The following is a 17,981-nucleotide window of genomic DNA, read 5'->3' on the forward strand; positions in this document are numbered from 1 at the left end:
TGGGGGTGGGCGGCCTGTGGACAGGAAGGAGGCACTGCCAGGCCAGCTTCTAAATGCTGGTTCTCAGGAGGCGGAAGGCGGGCAGCTGAGCCTGAGAGGGCCCCAGCTCTGAGGAGCCAAAGCCCTCTCCCTCTTTCTGTCTTTGTTCCTCTTTGTGGGGTCTTAAAGTATAATCTCCCAGACTCATCGGGGGAGCTGTTGGCTGTCCATGGGCTGGCCAGTTCCCAGGTCACCTAAGCTGGACTTTCTGCCCTCAAGAATAGTGGGGCTAGGTGCACAGCGGCCTGGAGACTCTAACCTGTGCAGGCGGGGGCTGGAAGTCCCTGACTGGAGAGTTCTCTTTGTGTGCGTGTGACCAGAGGGGAGGGTCACAGAGGCTGAAGATGGCAGAAGCCATCCTTCTATGTCAGACTGAGGCTCCTGACCTGCCTGGGGAGGGTGCTCAGTGAAAGTTCCAGGATGTTTAGTCTAGACAAAAAAGTGTTAGATCAGCCTGCTGCTTCTACTGTGAGGGAGACTTGGCTGGTCCGCTGTACCCTCAAGGAACCAGCAGAGACAGAACAAGGGGCTCAGGGGTGATAAGAAGGCATCTTTTGGTTCAACATAAAGAGGACTTTTTAAAGCCTTAGACAGTGAGTTCACTGCTCTTAGGAGTATTCAAGCAGACGCCAGGTGAAGGTCTGTAGGGAGAACTGCGTCTGGTGGGAAATTGGACAATGTACCATTGAAGGCCTCTTTTAGCTTCAAGACACAGTGGTCCTGTAATTCTAGACTCCTCTGTCTCTAGCTTTCTGTCATTTGGGAAGCTAGAACCCAAATTTCTATAGTGACAGTTGAAGACATTGGCAATGCAGAATTTTATTCCGGGATCTCAAGACTCCAGATTTCGAAGACTTGAGGGTGGTCCTACAAGTCTCAAGTTTTTGGATTCAAGGGGTTTTGCAATGAAAGACAGGGTATGGGGAGGACGAGAGGAGGGCACAGGTCTGATTTGGTGGGATCCAGATTTGTCCCTTTGGGTGTCAAACTAACCTGCCTGTGTGTGTGTGTGTGTGTGTGTGTATGTGTGTGTGTGGCGTGAGTGTGTAAGGCTGTAGAAAGTTTTGCCACAAGGGAAGCCTGGCTTTCCTATTATTCGTCCACTGCCTCCCCACCCCGGCCATAGTGAAGGCTGCCACCAGGATAATAATTAGCCCCCAAACAGAGCAGGCGACTCCAGGTAGCCATAGCAACCGTTAGGTAACGCACTCTGTTGTAGACATGTGTAAGTACAAACAGATGTCGGTGCCTTCCCATTAGCTTAAATGCTAAAACTTAAAAGCTTTGTCAACTTCAAAGCCATGGGTCTCCATGAGCAGGCCTGTTAATGGGCACGCCTGGCAGGCGGGTGACAGCTCCATATTAAACACTTCAGTGTTCATAATGAGTTGATGAGATTTTAAATACTCAGGCTGTCCCCAGACATCGTGGGAGGGTGAAGATGGGGGAGAAGCTGGGGATTCAGGTATAATCGGCCCTGTCCAGCCCCCTCCCTGGGTTGTTCTGAGACCCTCAGGTGGGCGCAGGCTGGACAGCAACAGAAAGCTGCAAAGTGGGCTGGGCATGGTGGCTCATGCCTATAAACCCAGCACTATGGGAGACCAAGGTGGGAGGATCACTTAAGGCCAGGAATTTGAAATCAGCCTGGGCAACATAGTGAGACTCTATCTCTACTAAAAAAAAAACAACAAAGTCAGCCAGGCATGGTGGTGCGTGCCTGTAGTCCTAGCTCCTTAGGCGGCTGAACTGGGAGGATCACTTGAGGCCAGGAGTCTAAGATAAGTCTGAACAACATGGTGACACCCTATCTCTATAAAAAAAAAGGAAAATTAGGCTGGATGCAGTAACTTATGCCTGTAATCACTTTGGGAGGCTGAACTGAGAGGATTGCTTGAGGTCAGGAGTTTGAGACCAGCCTGAGCAACATAGTGAGACCCCCATCTCTACAAAAACGAAAGAAAACTTAGCTGGGTGTGGTGGCATGCGCCTGTAGTCCCAGCTACTTGGGAGGCTGAGGTGGGACTTGTGCCCCAGAGTTTGAGGTTACAGTGAGCCATGGTTGTGCCACTATCCTCCAGCCTGGGGTACAGAGTGAGAGCCACGTTTAAAAAAAAGAAAGCCACACGCACACCATGTAATTAAGGATCGCTGGTGCTGAGGACTCAAGTCAGAACCCAGGGCTGTCGATTCTGACGGTGGTGTTAGGATGTGGGCCAGCGGCCTTCCCAGCACATGGGGCAGGTGAACAGAGCTGGCCTGGTGGCCTGCTGCTGCCCCCTCCTTTCTGCACTGTCCTCCCCCACCCTGGGTTCACCCTCCAGCAAGTGGCCCACTCAGAGTTGCCTTTTGATGCTGGGCCTACTCAGCCTGGGCCCTGTGTACTGGGCTGCTGAATGAATAAATGGACAAAGGAACAAATGAATGCGAGCCCCCTTAACATACCTGTGGCATTCTTAGCGTCTCACTTTGCTAGCATGTCTTCCACTGATAAGGCGGCGCAGGGCTGGAGGTGGCCAGTGCAGCAGCAGGGTGATCCGGGAAGGGGCTCCAGGTGATCCTCCTGGTCCTTAGGAATCATTTGATCCAGAGAACAGGACTCGCTGAAAGGAGACACAGGGGTCATGCAAGAGGTCTTGCGTCCTGGGTTAGTTAAGTCAACAGCCTAGTGGGCAGCTCATGGCAAGCCCAGAATGGTCACTGGCCGGGCTTTGCAGGGACCCATCCATTCATCCCTTGGAGGGTGTTCTACACCGAAGGTTGCACTGGGGAACTCCAAGGTTAGGGATTATTTGAATTCGATCCTTTTTCAGTCTACATTTTCCATTAGTTGACCCGTGCTGGCCAAACATTCCCATTCACTTTCTGAAGGGAGATCTGATTGGTGGGGCCAATGGGCATTGGCTGCTTAGATGACACCCTGCCATTGGCTGCCTCAGGCTGGCAACAGGTTTGGGGGAGAATGGTGTGGTCCCAGAAGGTGACTGCCTCTATCTGTGCCTCAGCAGGGGCTGGGGCTGGGCAGTTACCTTTACAAAGAGCTGTGTGGATGGAGCAGTCATGACTGACATAGCCCTGCAGACCCAGGACAGCCCCAACACTCACTCACGCTTTCTGCACCTCGTCTTCCCCAGCTGTAACGTGGGGTGATGCTTGCTAGCTCCTGGGGACCCTGTGAAGATGAGATGGAGTCTTGCCAGGAAGGTACTCTGTAAACTGTGAAGCCCTGTGCAGATGGAAGGAAGGGCCTGTACATGCCTTGATCTTAGCTCTAAATAAAATGTACCACATTTTTAATTCCTCTTATCTCCCTAAGGAGACTGAGTTTCTTGAACACAGGGATGTGTTTTGTTTGATTTTGTTGTTTGTGGGATGGATGGATGGATGGATGATAGATAGATGATGGGCGGGTGGATGGGCAGGTGGATGGATGAGTGAATAGATAGGAGAATGGATGAATGGGTGGAGGGATGATGGACGGGTAGATAAGAGGTGAATGTTGGGCTTGGAGCCTGTAGCTCAATGGTTACAGTGCTGGACACATACACTGGAGCTGGCAGGTTCAAACCTGGCCTGGGCCTGCTAAACAACAATGACAACAACAACAACAACAACAACAAAATAGCCAGGCGTTGTGGCAGGCGCCTGTAGTCCCAGCTACTTGGGAGGCTGAGGCAAGAGAATTGCTTAAGCCCAAGAGTTGGAAGTTGCTGTGAGCTGTGACAGGGCGACATAGTGAGACTGTCTCAAAAAAAAAAAGAGGTGAATGACGAATGGACAGATGGGTGAATTGATGGAGGAATGACATGATGGGTGGATGAGTGAGTGGATGGGCACCTGAGCAGAGGGAGAGAGGGATGTGTGGATGTAAATAAGGCCTGATCATCCTCCACGTGTCTGCCTTGAAAGACCATCCATCTTTTTACTCAACAAACATTTATTCAGTTCAAACTTGGCACAGGGCATCGTGTGAAGCCCAAGAGGTACCCAGATTAATAAAACAAACTGTTGCCCTCATGAAAACCAAAATAAGGTTTTCAGGAGCATAGACATGGAGGCCTGATTTCCTGGGTTCAAATCCCAGCTCTGCCATCAACTGGTTGTGTACCATGGTGAATTTCCCTAACTTCCTCCCAGTTAAATGGGGATAATGTCCTTATCGATCACATAGGGATCTTGAGGGATTAAACGAGTTACCAAATGTGAAGTGCCTGGAATAGGGGCTGGCCCCCAGCAAGGTCTCTGTGGGTGCCGGCTGCCATTATGCTAACAGAGCAGCTGTCATGGAAACAAGGAGATGGGGTGCAGAGCTAAGCTGTGCGACAGGAACCAGTTCAGGTAAACGGAAGGAGGAGAACTAGTTGTGCCTTGAAGGAGTACATCAAGCAAAACATTCCAGGAGGAGATATTTGAACAAGACCACAGGGTCAGGCGTTCTCTAAGAGATCATGGACTTGCTTGGGTGCCCTCGACTACGTCTGCATGAAACCATCCAGGCTCTTCCCATCACTGCCGGCTGGCGGGGTGAGGGGCATCTGGCAACATGGGCGGAAGGTGAGCGAGGAGACTGCTGAGGGCCAGGCCAGTCCTGGGGCCAGCCAGGGCGCCTGGTGCCCAAGCTTAGAAACATGACAGGTCTCCTTGGGATGACTGACCGCAGGGAGCTTTGGGTTTCAGGCTGCTGGCATTGGCCTTGGTGGTGCCCTTTCTGCCAGCTTAGGAGAGTCCAGACAGTGGCCCAACCTCCTCCCCACTCTTTCCACAGACACAACCCCCCCACCCCGCCCCTGTGGCCTGAGCTGTCCTGCCTTCCCCACAATGGCATCCACCCCAAAATAGCTTCCCATGTGAGGGCTAGAGAAAGAAAAAGATTAGACCCCTCCCTGGATGAGAAAGAGAAAGAGAGAAGGGAGGGAAGGAGGGAGAGGCAGCCATCAGGTGATCTGTGTCGCGCATCCGGGAAGGTATAAAAGTCCCTTTGGGGCCAAGCAGCCTCAAATCCCAGCTGCAGGGCCAGGACACCCAGTCAACCCACACTTGCTCTTTTTGTCTTCTGCAGACCACACCATGGGGCTCAGCGACGGGGAATGGCAGTCAGTGCTGAATGTCTGGGGCAAGGTGGAGGCTGACCTTGCTGGCCACGGGCAGGAAATCCTCATCAGGTAAAAGGAAGACCTCTCACCGTCCCTGTCACCCATACCCCAAAGATCAAGCGTGTTCAGTTGCAAGGTGGAAACTTTGTCCTGGGGTAGACTAGTTGGCCGTGTTAGTTGAGTTGTTAAAACCCCCACTTGTTTTTTTGTTTGTTTTTAAGTATCAGGGATTGAATGCAGGAAAGGAAAAGGAACCCATTGCAGGCTGACGTCAGCAGCTAGAGGAAACTTGAGAATCAGACCCTGGATGCCAGGAAGAATCTTAGAATTACAGAGTTAATAAAGATCTTGTCCAGTCACCTCGATATCTGGATAAGGACAAAAGGGCCTCAAAAGGGAAGAACATTCCCAGAGTCTCAAGTCCATTAAAGTCCCTAAGTCTCTTGGCTTTCAAGGTGAGACAGACCTGGTTCTAGATTTGGCTCTGCCAAGACTGAGCAGCTGTGTGACCTTTGGGAAAGTACTCAACCTCTCTGAGCCCAAATTTCTTCTCCTGCGCAATGCAAGAAAACCCTAATACCTACATCACAGAGAAGTGGTGGGGAAGAAATACAATGATATATGTAAGAAGCTTGGCACAGTTCCTGGCATGTACTGAGTTCTAGAAATATTAGTAACTTTTGTAGATTAAGCCCAGACTGGGGATATTTCAAAACACTGTAATCAGAGAACAGAAGACAGAAGCCCGTTCATGGCCTTTGACATTGAATATGTGTTGCATTTGAGAGCTCAGAATGATGCAGTCTCCAAGTACATCTTGCCTTCTCCTGCAAGGCAGTGGAATAAACCAAAGAAAACAAAATTCTGAGTTTTGTTAGTAGAGGAGGGCTGAGATTTGTACGGAGAATCTCGTTTTCCTGTTGCCCACTGTGCCAGTGGTGATACCCTCTTCTCCTGGCTCCTTTCCCCATGTTCTGGGTTGGTCCAGTCAAAAGCCTAGTGGTCGTTGAATCAGCATTGCTGCCCCTGGGAGGAAGCGGGCCCTGGGGTTGCCGCCGGTGAGTGGGTTGTCCTTGGCGCTTTCATTCCAGATTAGTTTCTCCTTGCGTATGAGCCAGAGCCAGGTTTTCTCTTCCACACCCATGTCCTGCTATCTCCCCTGAGCTGCGTCCACTTCTAGCTCCCGTATGCCCAGGAAGAATGGCCAGTCCTGGAAGCTCTGTCATCTGAAGTTTGAGCCCTTAGCGGTCCATGCTAGAAACACTTGAGGACGGACTGTCAAGTTTTCTGCTGACTCTGGTGGCTTCCTGGGGTGTTCCCTTGTGTTTTTCCTCTCCTGTCCCTGTCAGCTGGCTGCTGGGGCTGCAATGGGCCTCTATCAGATGAACATCTCCCCTCAAATTTGGTATCAACTCCTGCCCCATCAATTTGGTGTGTGACCTTGGACAAGTCCCTACCCATCTCTGGGTCCTATTTCTCTATTGGTTGATAAAGGGATATTTTGCCGTGGTCTCTGAGATCCCCTCCCATTCTCAGGCCCCAGGAGTCTCTGAGTCAGTGACCTCCCTTACTTTAGGAGAGGAGGCAGGATAGTTGGGTAGAAGTAGGAGACCAGAGTTTGCAGAACAGAGGTCTTTCCAAAGTGAATTTGGTGGCTGCCAGCCCTAAGGCAGTGACTTGGATGTCTTGAAGGAGACTCAGGGAGTTATGTCATCAGGGAGGATCAGAGCCCCTTCCTGGGGCTAGGGGCCAGGGGCCATCTGCCAAGGACAAGATGCCTGGGGCTGCTGCTCCCGGAAAGTTTAAGAAGGCCTGATGCCCTGTCACGTCTTAACCTTTGGGACACGCAGAGACCATGCCAGCTGGTTTGGCCCTGTCAGTGCTTGGGGTCTAGGGACCATGGACTCCAGGAGAGGTGGAGAATGCTAACTCCCAGGGCTGCTAATGCCCCATGGGAGCTGGACTCTTGGTTCTGTTCTAGACACTGACCCTGGGCTTTTTTACTGACCTTGAAAAGGTCATTTCTCCAATCCTCCGATTAGAAAAGAGAACAAATGCTGTTAATCCCAGCCTGTTAGTAAAATGTTGAGGCCATTGCCATGAACAAAAGCTCTAGAAGCTGGAAGGTCAGCTGGACGTTCTGGCTCTAGGAGTGGGGGCTCAGGAGCGGGGGCTGCCGTTTAGACTCCAGGCATCTGCCTTTCCTGCTCTTCCCCAAAACTTTGCTGCTTTCTTTTGGCTTTTTTGTTGAAACGAAGGATTTCAAGGCCATGGAGAGTTTGAACTACTGTTGGTGGTCACCACTTCTCACATTACAGAGAGGAGATTGAACCTGAGTGTCTCAACCAGCCAGTGGCAGCTACAGGCAGAAGCTAAATTTCCTGTGCCTGGGCGGCGCCTGTGGCTCAGTGGGCAGGGCACTGGCCCCATATACTGAGGGTGGAGGGTTTGAGCCCAGCCCTGGCCAAACTGCAACAACAACAACAAAATAAAATTCCTGTGCCTGGTGATGATGCTAGGGACGGTGATAGTGAGGGTGGAGCTGAGCATGAGGAAGATAATGTACACAGACCTACTGATTGTCAGGCCCAGTGTTAAGTGTTTCACCTATATTATTAATTCGCTTAAGTCTGACAACAACTTTTTGAGGTAGATAATATTACAAACATTACACTTAACAGAGAGGCTAAGTAACTTGCCCAAGGTCACACAGCTAAGAAGAGGGGAGCTGGAGTTGAAGTCCACTAGCTGGGATCCAGCATCCCCACTTTTGCCCACTATACGACACCGTCCACCCTAGAGATGGGGTCCTGTGCACTTGGGTTCTTTTGTTCTATAAAGCGGAAGGTTTTCTGGGTCTGAGAGTGCTCGCTGCCGCTTGTGGGCATCTGATCGGGCCTCAGTTCGGAGAGCAGCAGGGAAATTGACCTCTTTTCTCTCTGACTTGCTTGGAGACCTGTCTGATGAACCGGGTGAAAATGAAGTGAAGGTGAAAACACAGGGAAGCGAGGCTTCCGAAGCCCCAGAGGAAATGCCCTCTGCCCATTTCTGCAGGGAGAAGGTCTTCTATCTGCTCATTTCTCAGGTTGCTGTTGTCAGAAAAACCCAGGAGTCCTTCCATGGCTGTCCTGGAAGCTCCCAGCTACAGACCCTGGGCCTAGGGGAGGCAGGCAGCTACGTGGTGCTAGAACGATCTAGGGACAAATTAGTGTAATTCCCCTGCACTCTTTAAAGTAAATATGGGTTCTCTTTGGCTGTCTGATGCTGAGAGTGGAGGGTGAGGCAGAGAAATCACCTAGACGAACAGTTTTGATTAACATATGGCTAAGCCAAAATCCTGAGAGTTTGAGTGATTTTTTCCCTGTCACCAGCAGATTGGTGACAAAGCTGGGACCAATTCAGCTTCCATAATTCCTAGTCTCATGTTCTTTCTCCTAGAGAAAGGGGGTGTCCCAAAATGTCTGTGATCCCCTACTGCCTTGGATCCTAGCTCCTTGGCCCGCTTCTGCCCCAGTCTCCTTCCAGCGTCCTGAGCTTGGGCCATGCCTGTGGGTGTCAGATCTCGCATCTGTCAGGCGGGAGTTCAAGGATCATTGTCGCCAGATAATAATAGCCAGGAGCTCAGAGACCTTTGGATGAGAGGTGCCAGAGACAAGCTGTCAGTGACGCACGAGGCTCTGGACAGGGCCTGGGGTGATATCAGTCATGGCTGTGGGCACATCTGTGTTCTGGGGGAGCATGAGACGTGCTCTTAGGGCAAGGGATTGCTCCCAGTCGCACAGTGCCTGCCTCTGTGTGTGTGCGTGTGTGTACTAGGAGGTATTTACATGTACCTCTGTGTGAGTGTGCACATCTATGTGTGCGCATGCACCTGTGACAGCCCAATGTGTGTACACTTGTGAGAGCTGGTACATTTCTGTGTAGGTCTCGGTTTGTATGTAAACATCTCTGGGTAACGTAACAAAGCCTGAGTCGTCATCAGGTGTGTAGACATGAAGCCACTCTGTCTGGGTGAAATTCTCGGTAAGTGGCACCTGTCCCATCAGCTTTTTGATTTTTTTTTTTTTGAGACAGAGTCTCAAGCTGTCGCCCTGGGTAGAGTGCTATGGCATCACAGCTCACCGCAACCTCCAATTCCCGGGCTCAAGCAACTCTCCTGCCTCTGCCTCCCAAGTAGCTGGGATTATAGGCAACTGCCACAACACCTGGCTATTTTTTTGGTTGCAGCTGTCGTTGTTTGGTGGGCCCAGGCTGGATTCGAACCCTCCAGCTCAGGTGTATATGGCTGGCGCCTTAGCCACTTGAGCCACAGGCACTGAGCCGCCCCATCAGCTTTTTAAAGTGAATTAATACACGTGCTGCACTTGGAACAGAGTGTCACATACATGTGGGTTGCTATTAGCAGTGCCTTCATTTAACCACGTGTGCATTTATGTGCGTACACTTGCATATTTGCTAAGCTGGACTTAGCCAATATTAGACCCCTTTCCAGATAGGAGATCTGATTATTGATTCAGAGTGAGTGAGAATGGTGTTGACAGCATCTAATTGTGTGCTTGAAAGAAGAGAGTTAGATTTGCTTATCTTGAAGTTCCTCCTGTCTCTGGGTCCTGGGATTCATAATCTGTGGGCCCCCCGATGCCATCAGTGATCCAAGCTCTAAGATTGCTTATGTCCTGACACTGGGGCAGGAGTCCAGCCCCAAACCCACTGGGCTCTTTTATCCCTTCTTCATCCCTTGTCCTCTGCCAAGTGGAGAAGGAAGGAAGTGGCCTGTGCTCCAGGAACGTGTAAGGAAGGGAGACCCCACCAGAGAAGAAACACGCAAGGCTCTGCTCCTCCTGCTGTTGACGCTGAACTTGGGGAAAAGGCCTCACCTTTCATTTTCCTCTTCTGTAAAAAGGGGTAATGAATGCACCTGCCTCCCAGTGTTGCTGGGAGAACCCAGTGAGCTAATACACAAAAAGCACTTAAAATATTCATATCCTTGCTGGGTGTCCTGTAAGCATTAGCTTGTGCCAGTCCAGTGCTCTCGCTGCAAAATCAGGAACTCTCTTCCTTCACCATGAGGTCCTAACCAAGCTCATAACCCTGGAATGGGGAGAGGAAAACAGGAAGGAGAAATGTAAATTCTGCATGTAGGTGCAAGTCACCATCGACGGTCTGACAACAGGACGAGAAGATGCGGTGTTCATATGAAGAAGAGCTGGGGGCTTTATGTGACCACAAGCTGAAGAGCAGACCAGCACGGGAGGTAGCTCTTGCAAAACATGGACTCATTCTCAGGTTGTATGAGAACCGCTCAGATTTAGAAGAGGGGGACTTGGCATCCTGGTCATGGAATACCTCCCCACAGGACCCTGGGATGGACACTGTGGTAATAGGGTGCTTCCTCGTGACCACTTCTGGCCACAGCGGCTCAGGGGACAAACTGGAGTGCACCCACACAGTGGCATCGCAAGGATGTCACAGAGCTGGAAACCACAAGAGGAATTTTTTAAGGAACTGAAGACAGGAAGAGAGAAAGCCCTGGGCAGACAGGGTTTCCCCTGCCAAATATTTTGGGCTGTGGCACAAGGGACAGAACATGAGTTATGGAACTGTCCGATTTGGGGTTTGGGTCTAGGCTCTGTCTCCCACTAGCCACGTGGTCAAGTGGCAAGTTACTTACCTCTGTGGCCTCTGTTTCCCCACGAGTGAAGTGGGGGGACTCACTTCCACCCTGGGGGCGAGTTTGACTCCCTTTGTGTGGGCACCCACCTGCTCACAGCAGGGAGAGCTGGAGGTGGCTGCTCTGGGTCCCCGGCTCTGTGAGCGCCTGGCAGGAGCGAGTACTGGTTTGTGGCAGGTGAGTCCCGTGCTGTCTGTGTAGTGAGGGGACTGGGAGGTGCAGAGAGTCAGAGCTTGGGCTCAAGATAAGTAAGAGGTTTCTGAGCCTGAGAAATTCTCTGGAGCAGAATGGCTCTTGGAGGTGGAAAAACTTCTACCCTCCTGTCGCTAGAGGTTTTTAAGCAGCTGAAGCTACAGGATGGTCCCCAGAGTGGGCCACGGCTACTCCTTGAGTCACTCAGACCTGATCCTCTGCACACCTGCGCTGCAATACTGAGATCGTGACGTCATCCCTCTGCGTCTCTGTTTCGTCAGCTGTAAAATGGGAACCACAGAATGACTTCAGAGGGAAAGGCAGGGGCAGAGCCTCGCGCAGGGCCTGGCGCACAGTAGGTGCCCACCTGGCTTCTGTGCTCCTGCCCACCCATAATGCCATTTGGCCAGATCTACTCTCCAAACAGCTCGGGGACAATCGGAGTGACAATTGCAGTGAGTGATGCAGAGATGTCTTCTTCCTTCCTGCACCTCACAGTGGCAGTGAAGAGGAGGAAGGTGCTGCTGACGATAGTAAAGGTGAGAAAGCAGGCACTTTACAGCACTCGCCCCGCATGGGCAGCCCACTGTGCTCAGTACGTACCATCCCGCTCCATACGGATGCGTTATCCCCTTTACTTGCATGAGGAAGCCGAGGCCCAGAGAGGTGAAGTGAGTTGCCCAAGGATCTGGACTTGAACTCAAGTCTGGCCACCTCCCCACTCCTGACTCTCGCCTGCTCTGTGCCCACAGGCTCTTTACAGCTCATCCTGAGACTCTGGAGAAGTTCGACAAGTTCAAGAACCTGAAGACCCCAGACGAGATGAAGGCTTCCGAGGACCTGAAGAAGCACGGTGTCACTGTGCTCACCGCCCTGGGGGGCATCCTCAAGAAGAAGGGGCAGCACGAGGCGGAGATCAAGCCCCTGGCCCAGTCGCACGCCACCAAGCACAAGATCCCCGTGAAGTACCTGGAGGTAGGCCCAGGGACGCGGGCGGGAGGGTGCTGTTGGAGGGGGAGAGGCCTTGTGGGGGTGAGATTTGGGTTTGAGTCTCAGCTTGGCCACTAACTTTTGGGTTGTCCTATGACCCTCGTCCCTGTGCCCCAGTGTTCCCATTTGTAAAGTGACTGACATCCGCTTTGCTCTCCTCCCTGAGTCATGGAGAAGGGACGCATTGCAAACCTCAGGCGCAGTGTCTTTAATTTAGAAGGTCAGATGAGTGTCTCATTACCAAGGAGCGAGGGGAGAGTGGATATCGGGCGCGCGACTTGCATTTTCTCTGCTGGTAGGTACCGATATTGGAGCTACTAGGTAGAGAAAGAAACGGAGCACGGAGAGGTTAAGCAGCTTCTCCACGGACACAGAGGCTGCACATGGCAGAGCCATGATTCAAACCCAGGTCTCTGTTACTCCAGAGACCCAACCCCCAGCCACTGTGCCACACAGGACATGTGTGGCAGGAGCTTGGCAGCAGAGGCTCAGTCCAGCTGGCTCTATTTGGTCCAGCATCTTACAGATACAGAGAAAGAACCTCAGGCGTCCAGGTGTTCATTGATGTGACCCTCTGAGATGGGCTGGAAAGGTGGATGGGCTGGGGTGGGGGTGGGAGCCTGAACTTCAGATTCCATCTCTGTAACTATGGGAGGAAGAGGGGTGGGACAGGAGGTCAGAAGGAGGTGGGGATGCAAGACTGTGGGGATGGGTGTGTCCCCAGACGATGGGAATAGCAGGAAGGCTGGTGCAGTAAAGAGGATGAGGTTATGGTGACAGCCCAGTGGGGACCGGCCATGGTGAGCATTAGCCTGGGTTACCCCACAGATTTTCCACAATTATTCCATGGGGTTAGGAATTACCTTCAGGGTCTTCTTTTCCTTTCACATAAAAGAAATTCAGCAGTAGGGAGTCCAGAGCTGGCATGGGCCCTTGAAGTCACCTGGGATGCAGGCTCACTCTTTTTGGGCTGCTATCCTTAGCACGTGGTATCTGTTCTCAGAGTTTCCTCATGGTCAACATAGCTGCAAGAGCTCCAGCCCCCTGGTCTGTATTCCAAACAGGGAGCAGGAGAGAGGAAGGAATTCCTCTCTCTTAAGGAATTTAAGAAGTCCCAGAAATCTCACCCAACCATTTTGTTCACATCTCCTTGGCTAGCAGTTAGTTATAAGGCCACACCTATCTGCATGGGAAGTTGGGAAATGTCTGTTACCACTGAAGAAGACAGGGACATGGATATTGCACAGGCGACCAGCAGTCTCTGCCCTCTTATCCCCATTTTACTGATTTGGAAACTGGGGGCTCAGAGAGATTAAGTAGCTTGCCCAAGGTCACACAGCTAACAAGCCAGGAGGTACAATCAGATCTATGTTCCTATGGAATTCAAACCCTGAACCCACAGTGGCATAATATCGCCCATCAACAATGGCCCCACCACCCCTCTTCAGCCATGCTCCATAATCACACACAAAAATAGTCCTGTTTGCCCACCCTGCTCAGCGTCACTGACATGGTGGGCCAGTCTTGCCTCAAATTCCACACACGCTGCCGTCCCTCCTCCACGTCTTCTCTTGGCAAATCCCTGTTTCCTCCAAGGCCCAGCTCAGAAGGCCCCAGGCCCAGGAGGCAGTCAGCTGCTCCTTCTCACCCCTCCCTACCCCGAGCACTTTATCCTCATTCCTGTCCTGGCGCCCACCAGTTTGCATTGCAATTTTTCTCTTCACCAGGGGGCTGCCAGCTGGAACTTGGGCCCCTCAAGAATGACACCTGTTGGGCACCCGTAGCACAGTGGTTACAGCATCAGCTACATACACTGAGGGTGGGGGGTTCAAACCCGGCCTGGGCCAGCTAAACAACAATGATAACTGCAACAAAAAATAGCCGGGGCGTTGTGGCAGGCGCCTGTAGTCCCAGCTACTTGGGAGGCTGAGGCAAGAGAATCGCTTCAGCTCAGGAGTTTGAGGTTGCCGTGAGCCGTGATGCTACAGCACTGTACCGAGGGTGACATAGTGAGACTCTGTCAAAAAAAAAAGAGCGAATGACCAGTTCCCCACTCTAGGGGTGAAGAAACTGAGACTTGGAGAGAGGAAAAACTGTAGCCAAGGTAGCACAACCAGCTAGTAGTGGACTTGAACCTGGGTCTGCCTAGAACAAGTTTGATTTAATGCCTGAGATCTGTAAAAAAATAAGACAGAGCCCAGATGTCCTTCTTCTCCCTCATGGCAGACCCTCTTCCCCTGCTCCTCCTAAGACATCCTTCACCCGACCTGTGGGCCGTTGTCTCTCTCAGGGACTGGGGGGTTGCAGAGGGCTACTGCTTCTGTTCCCAGCTCTGGCAGTGACCTGTCCAAGTTCAGCTCTGTGTCCACTTACCTCGTGACCTCAGTCTGTCCCCTTGATTGTCTCTTTGGAAATGATGCTGCTTGGCACACTGGCCAGGGCTGTGGTTGGGATCAAATCTTCATTAACCATTGAGGAAGCACAGTAGCGTATTGTGCGCACCCAAGCCTTTCAAGCTCTCAGGCTGCCCTGTGCTACAGACACTCCCAGCACCATTTTCCTAGCAATAAGAGTGTGGGCGCTAAAGCAAACGGTGGTGATGAGGCTGGTGGAAGACTTCACAGTCCTGGTGCCAGCTGCGGCCTGCCCTCTTCCTCTCTCTCCTTCCCTCCCACCAACATTCCTGTGCTTAGAGAATATGAGGCTGTGACCCCCAGAGTAGGGTCTTTAAAGCCATAATTATATCAAGACATCAAGTGCAAAAATTAAATACACACGAATGGAAAATAGTTTCAAGATTTTCTAACTGCAAAATCCTAAATGAGATAATGGGATTTGAGCATTTCTCTCCCGTTTTCCTGCCCCATGTTGGTGGTGCCCCAAGCTCTTCCCTGGTTCCAGCTGGGTCTGCATCCTGAGCAGAATAGATAGAAGGCTGTGGGCTCTGGAGCCAGCCCACCCTCCTGGCTATATGACCTCAGCATGCGGCTTAACCTCCCTGTGCCTCAGTTTCCCCATCTATAAATCAGGAGTGGTAGTAGTAGCTGTCTCAGTAGGTGGTCGTGGGGAAGGAAAGGTGTTTTTTTAAGAGACAGTCTCACTTTGTCACGCTCAGTAGAGTGCTGTGGCATCATAGCTCACAGCAACCTCCAGCTCCTGGGCTTAGGCAATTCTCTTGCCTCAGCCTCCCAAGTAGCTGGGACTACAGGCGCCCGCCACAATGCCTGGCTATTTTTTTGTTGCATTTGGCCGGGGCCAGGTTTGAACCCGCCACGTTTGGTATATGGGGCCGGCGCCCTACCCACTGAGCCACAGGCGCCGCCCCTGAAGGAAAGGTGTTAATCCATGGAGATGACACAGAACTTCACCCGGTGCGTACTAAGTGCTCAGTAAAGAGAAGGCAGGACGAGGTCTGGCTCCCGCCTGGTTTCACCCAGTGACCAGCATCCCTCTCCTCCCCCTGCAGTTCATCTCCGGGGCCATCATCCATGTTCTGCAGAGCAAGCATCCCGGGGACTTTGGCGCTGATGCCCAGGGAGCCATGAGCAAGGCCCTAGAGCTGTTCCGGAATGACATCGCTGCCAAGTACAAGGAGCTGGGGTTCCAGGGCTAAGCTCCTGCAGCCCCATCCCCCCCACACCTGGGCCCCAGACCCAGGGAGTGGGGGCTGAGTCTCATGTAGCCATGTAGAGTTTGCTTTTGAGTGTCTGCTTGGTTTATGAGGGGTGGGCAGGAGAGGCTGAGGGGCTGGGAGTGGGATGTTCAAGTTGACTCCACATACCTGACAATGGGGCTCCCTGCAGAACGTCATCACCCCAGGAACAGGGAGACGTGTGGTCCTTTGTCACTGTGGCCTGCACGGTCTGGGTCAGACCTGGTTCTCCTTTGCTCTGCATCCCAACCTAACTCCTTCCAACCTCCAAACTGACTCTAACCCCAAACCCAGCCCATTAGCTGAGCCCTGGCCATCGTCACTCTCTGATTCATCGCCGGCCACAGCAAAGGCAACAGAATGTTCCCTTGGGCGGAGGAGGAGAGCTGGGTGGGGCTGGACCACCAGGGCGGCGGCCAGGTATCTGGAACATGCTTGTGCCTTCTCAGGTGTTGGGGTGACTCACCTGGTTTTAATAAACCCCCTGCAACATCTCAGTCTCTGCCTGGCATCATTCATCCCCTATCGCCCCCACCACACAGGCCAAGGGAAGAAATGGCGGGAGGGAAGACACGGGGGTTGTACACACACGGGAAAAGGAGGAGGAGCGGCAGGAGGGGAGAGGGACAGGAGCCCACCCTCCTTAGGCCACCACTCAGGGGCAGGCACAGGCCAGGGCATGGAAATGGCCGAAAGGCGCCTCTGCCAGGCCTCGGGGACCTCCTAGCCTGTCGAGGGCAGCAGGTGGGCCAGCAGACCTTTGTGACACGGGGGGATCAGTGCCAAGTGCATCAGGCTGTGGGAGCCCAGAGGAGAGGGGAGAGGACCAGGGAGGATGTCATCAGTGTGGTTCCAACAGCTTAAGTAACATGCAAAGGTCACCCAACTAGTAACTGAGACTCAAACTGTGGCCTGGGATCCAGCAGCAGGACTCCAGCCAGAGAGGCAGAGCGAGGTGGCCAGCCAGCGGCAGGCATTGACCTTCGGCCACAGAGGAAGGACGGGCACATGGGGAATCACTTAAAAACACAGGCCGGGAGACAAAATCCGTATCTACGCAGGCAGAGCTCTCGGGAAGAATATGTAAGCATTGCCATGAGGACCCAGAATAAAACGTTGGCATGTGACCACAGCAACCAGGGAGCAGGCTAGAGCCGGGGCCACGGAAAAGGGCCTGGCAAAGGGCCTGGTGGGCTGAGCCAGCCGGAATGCCCAAGTCACGAAGGCCTAGATTACCACCCATGATTCTGGGTGCCATCTCTGGGAAGCCCCAAGTCTTGGGTACTGTAAATCTCTAGGGGCTCCCAGGACAAGTGACCTTGTGCCTGTTGCCCTCAAGTGTCTGTTTCAGGGGCCCAGCACCCCTCCCACCCTACCGCCTTGATGAACTTGACCTCCCTCCCCTAAACCTCAGACTATGTCAAGGGTCACGACTGCTAAGCAGGGCAAGGTTCATCTGCTGCACGTAGACACGTCCCAAATCCCAATGCTCTCATTCATCTTCCTGTGACCCCATGCTGGACAACAGCATTGAGGGGCACCTGCCTTCCTTTTTAGCCAGGCTTTGGCAATTTTTATGCATTGTGAAGGGGTGGGAGAGAAAGGGAGGGGAGTTTAGGTTGAGGGGGGCCTTTTGATCTTGAAGCCTGGAGAAAAATGCCACACGCTCACATCGTAATTCAGTCGAGCACTCAGGCAGTGAGCATCCGTGTATAGGGTGTGTGAGCAGGATTGAAACTGAATAAGCTAGGTCCTTGCCTGCAAGCAATTGACAATCTAGTCAGGGAGAGAGATGTGCTCTGATAATTAAATCAGGACAGAATAAAATTGAGGTTTCAAAGAAGCCTCAGCTGCTCAACATTCATTCACAATTCAGTCAATAAACACTTGTCAAGCACAGTAGGTTAAAACAAATTGCAGTTTATATTTCAGATGCTGACAAAATGCAATGTCTTCCTTTTTGTTTTTGGTTTTTTTCCCCTATAAATCTGCTGAATTCTGTTTTGAATCCTCACTGTGCCTGGGTGACAGATTACTTAATCTCAGTTTATTTGAGGTTTTTCCCTAGTTCCAACCCGGTTTCAGCTAATTCCAAGGGGCCTCTGTGTGCTGAGCTGTTGTGTGTGTCAGGATGCAAGTGGCAATCTGGTTGCTGCTGTCATCGGTCCCCAGTGGTGTCTTCGGGGCTGCTGCACCCCACTTGGTCCTCAGTCTTTGTTTCCCCTTCAGACCCTCTGAGGCGGCTTAAGGCCATTTTTGCCTGGGGTCGCTTTTTCCCCGGGACACCCTTGCCCCATGAGGGCTCCTCCTGGGATGTGAAGCACAGATTTCTTCTGTGTTCAGACCC

At 52.2% G+C, this 17,981-nt stretch overlaps 1 protein-coding gene across 1 annotated transcript; it reads left to right on the plus strand.

Moving 5' to 3' along the window:
• Nucleotides 1-4,910: 4,910 nt before the first annotated feature.
• On the plus strand, nt 4,911-16,131 carry MB (myoglobin). The gene is made up of 3 exons (XM_053583626.1): nt 4,911-5,198; nt 11,745-11,967; nt 15,449-16,131. The coding sequence occupies exons 1-3, from the start codon at nt 4,924-4,926 to the stop codon at nt 15,593-15,595; spliced, it is 645 nt and encodes a 214-aa protein (XP_053439601.1). The 5' UTR covers nt 4,911-4,923; the 3' UTR covers nt 15,596-16,131.
• Nucleotides 16,132-17,981: the final 1,850 nt, after the last annotated feature.

The sequence above is a fragment of the Nycticebus coucang genome, chromosome 3, assembly GCF_027406575.1.
Source record: "Nycticebus coucang isolate mNycCou1 chromosome 3, mNycCou1.pri, whole genome shotgun sequence".
Lineage (NCBI taxonomy): Eukaryota > Metazoa > Chordata > Mammalia > Primates > Lorisidae > Nycticebus > Nycticebus coucang.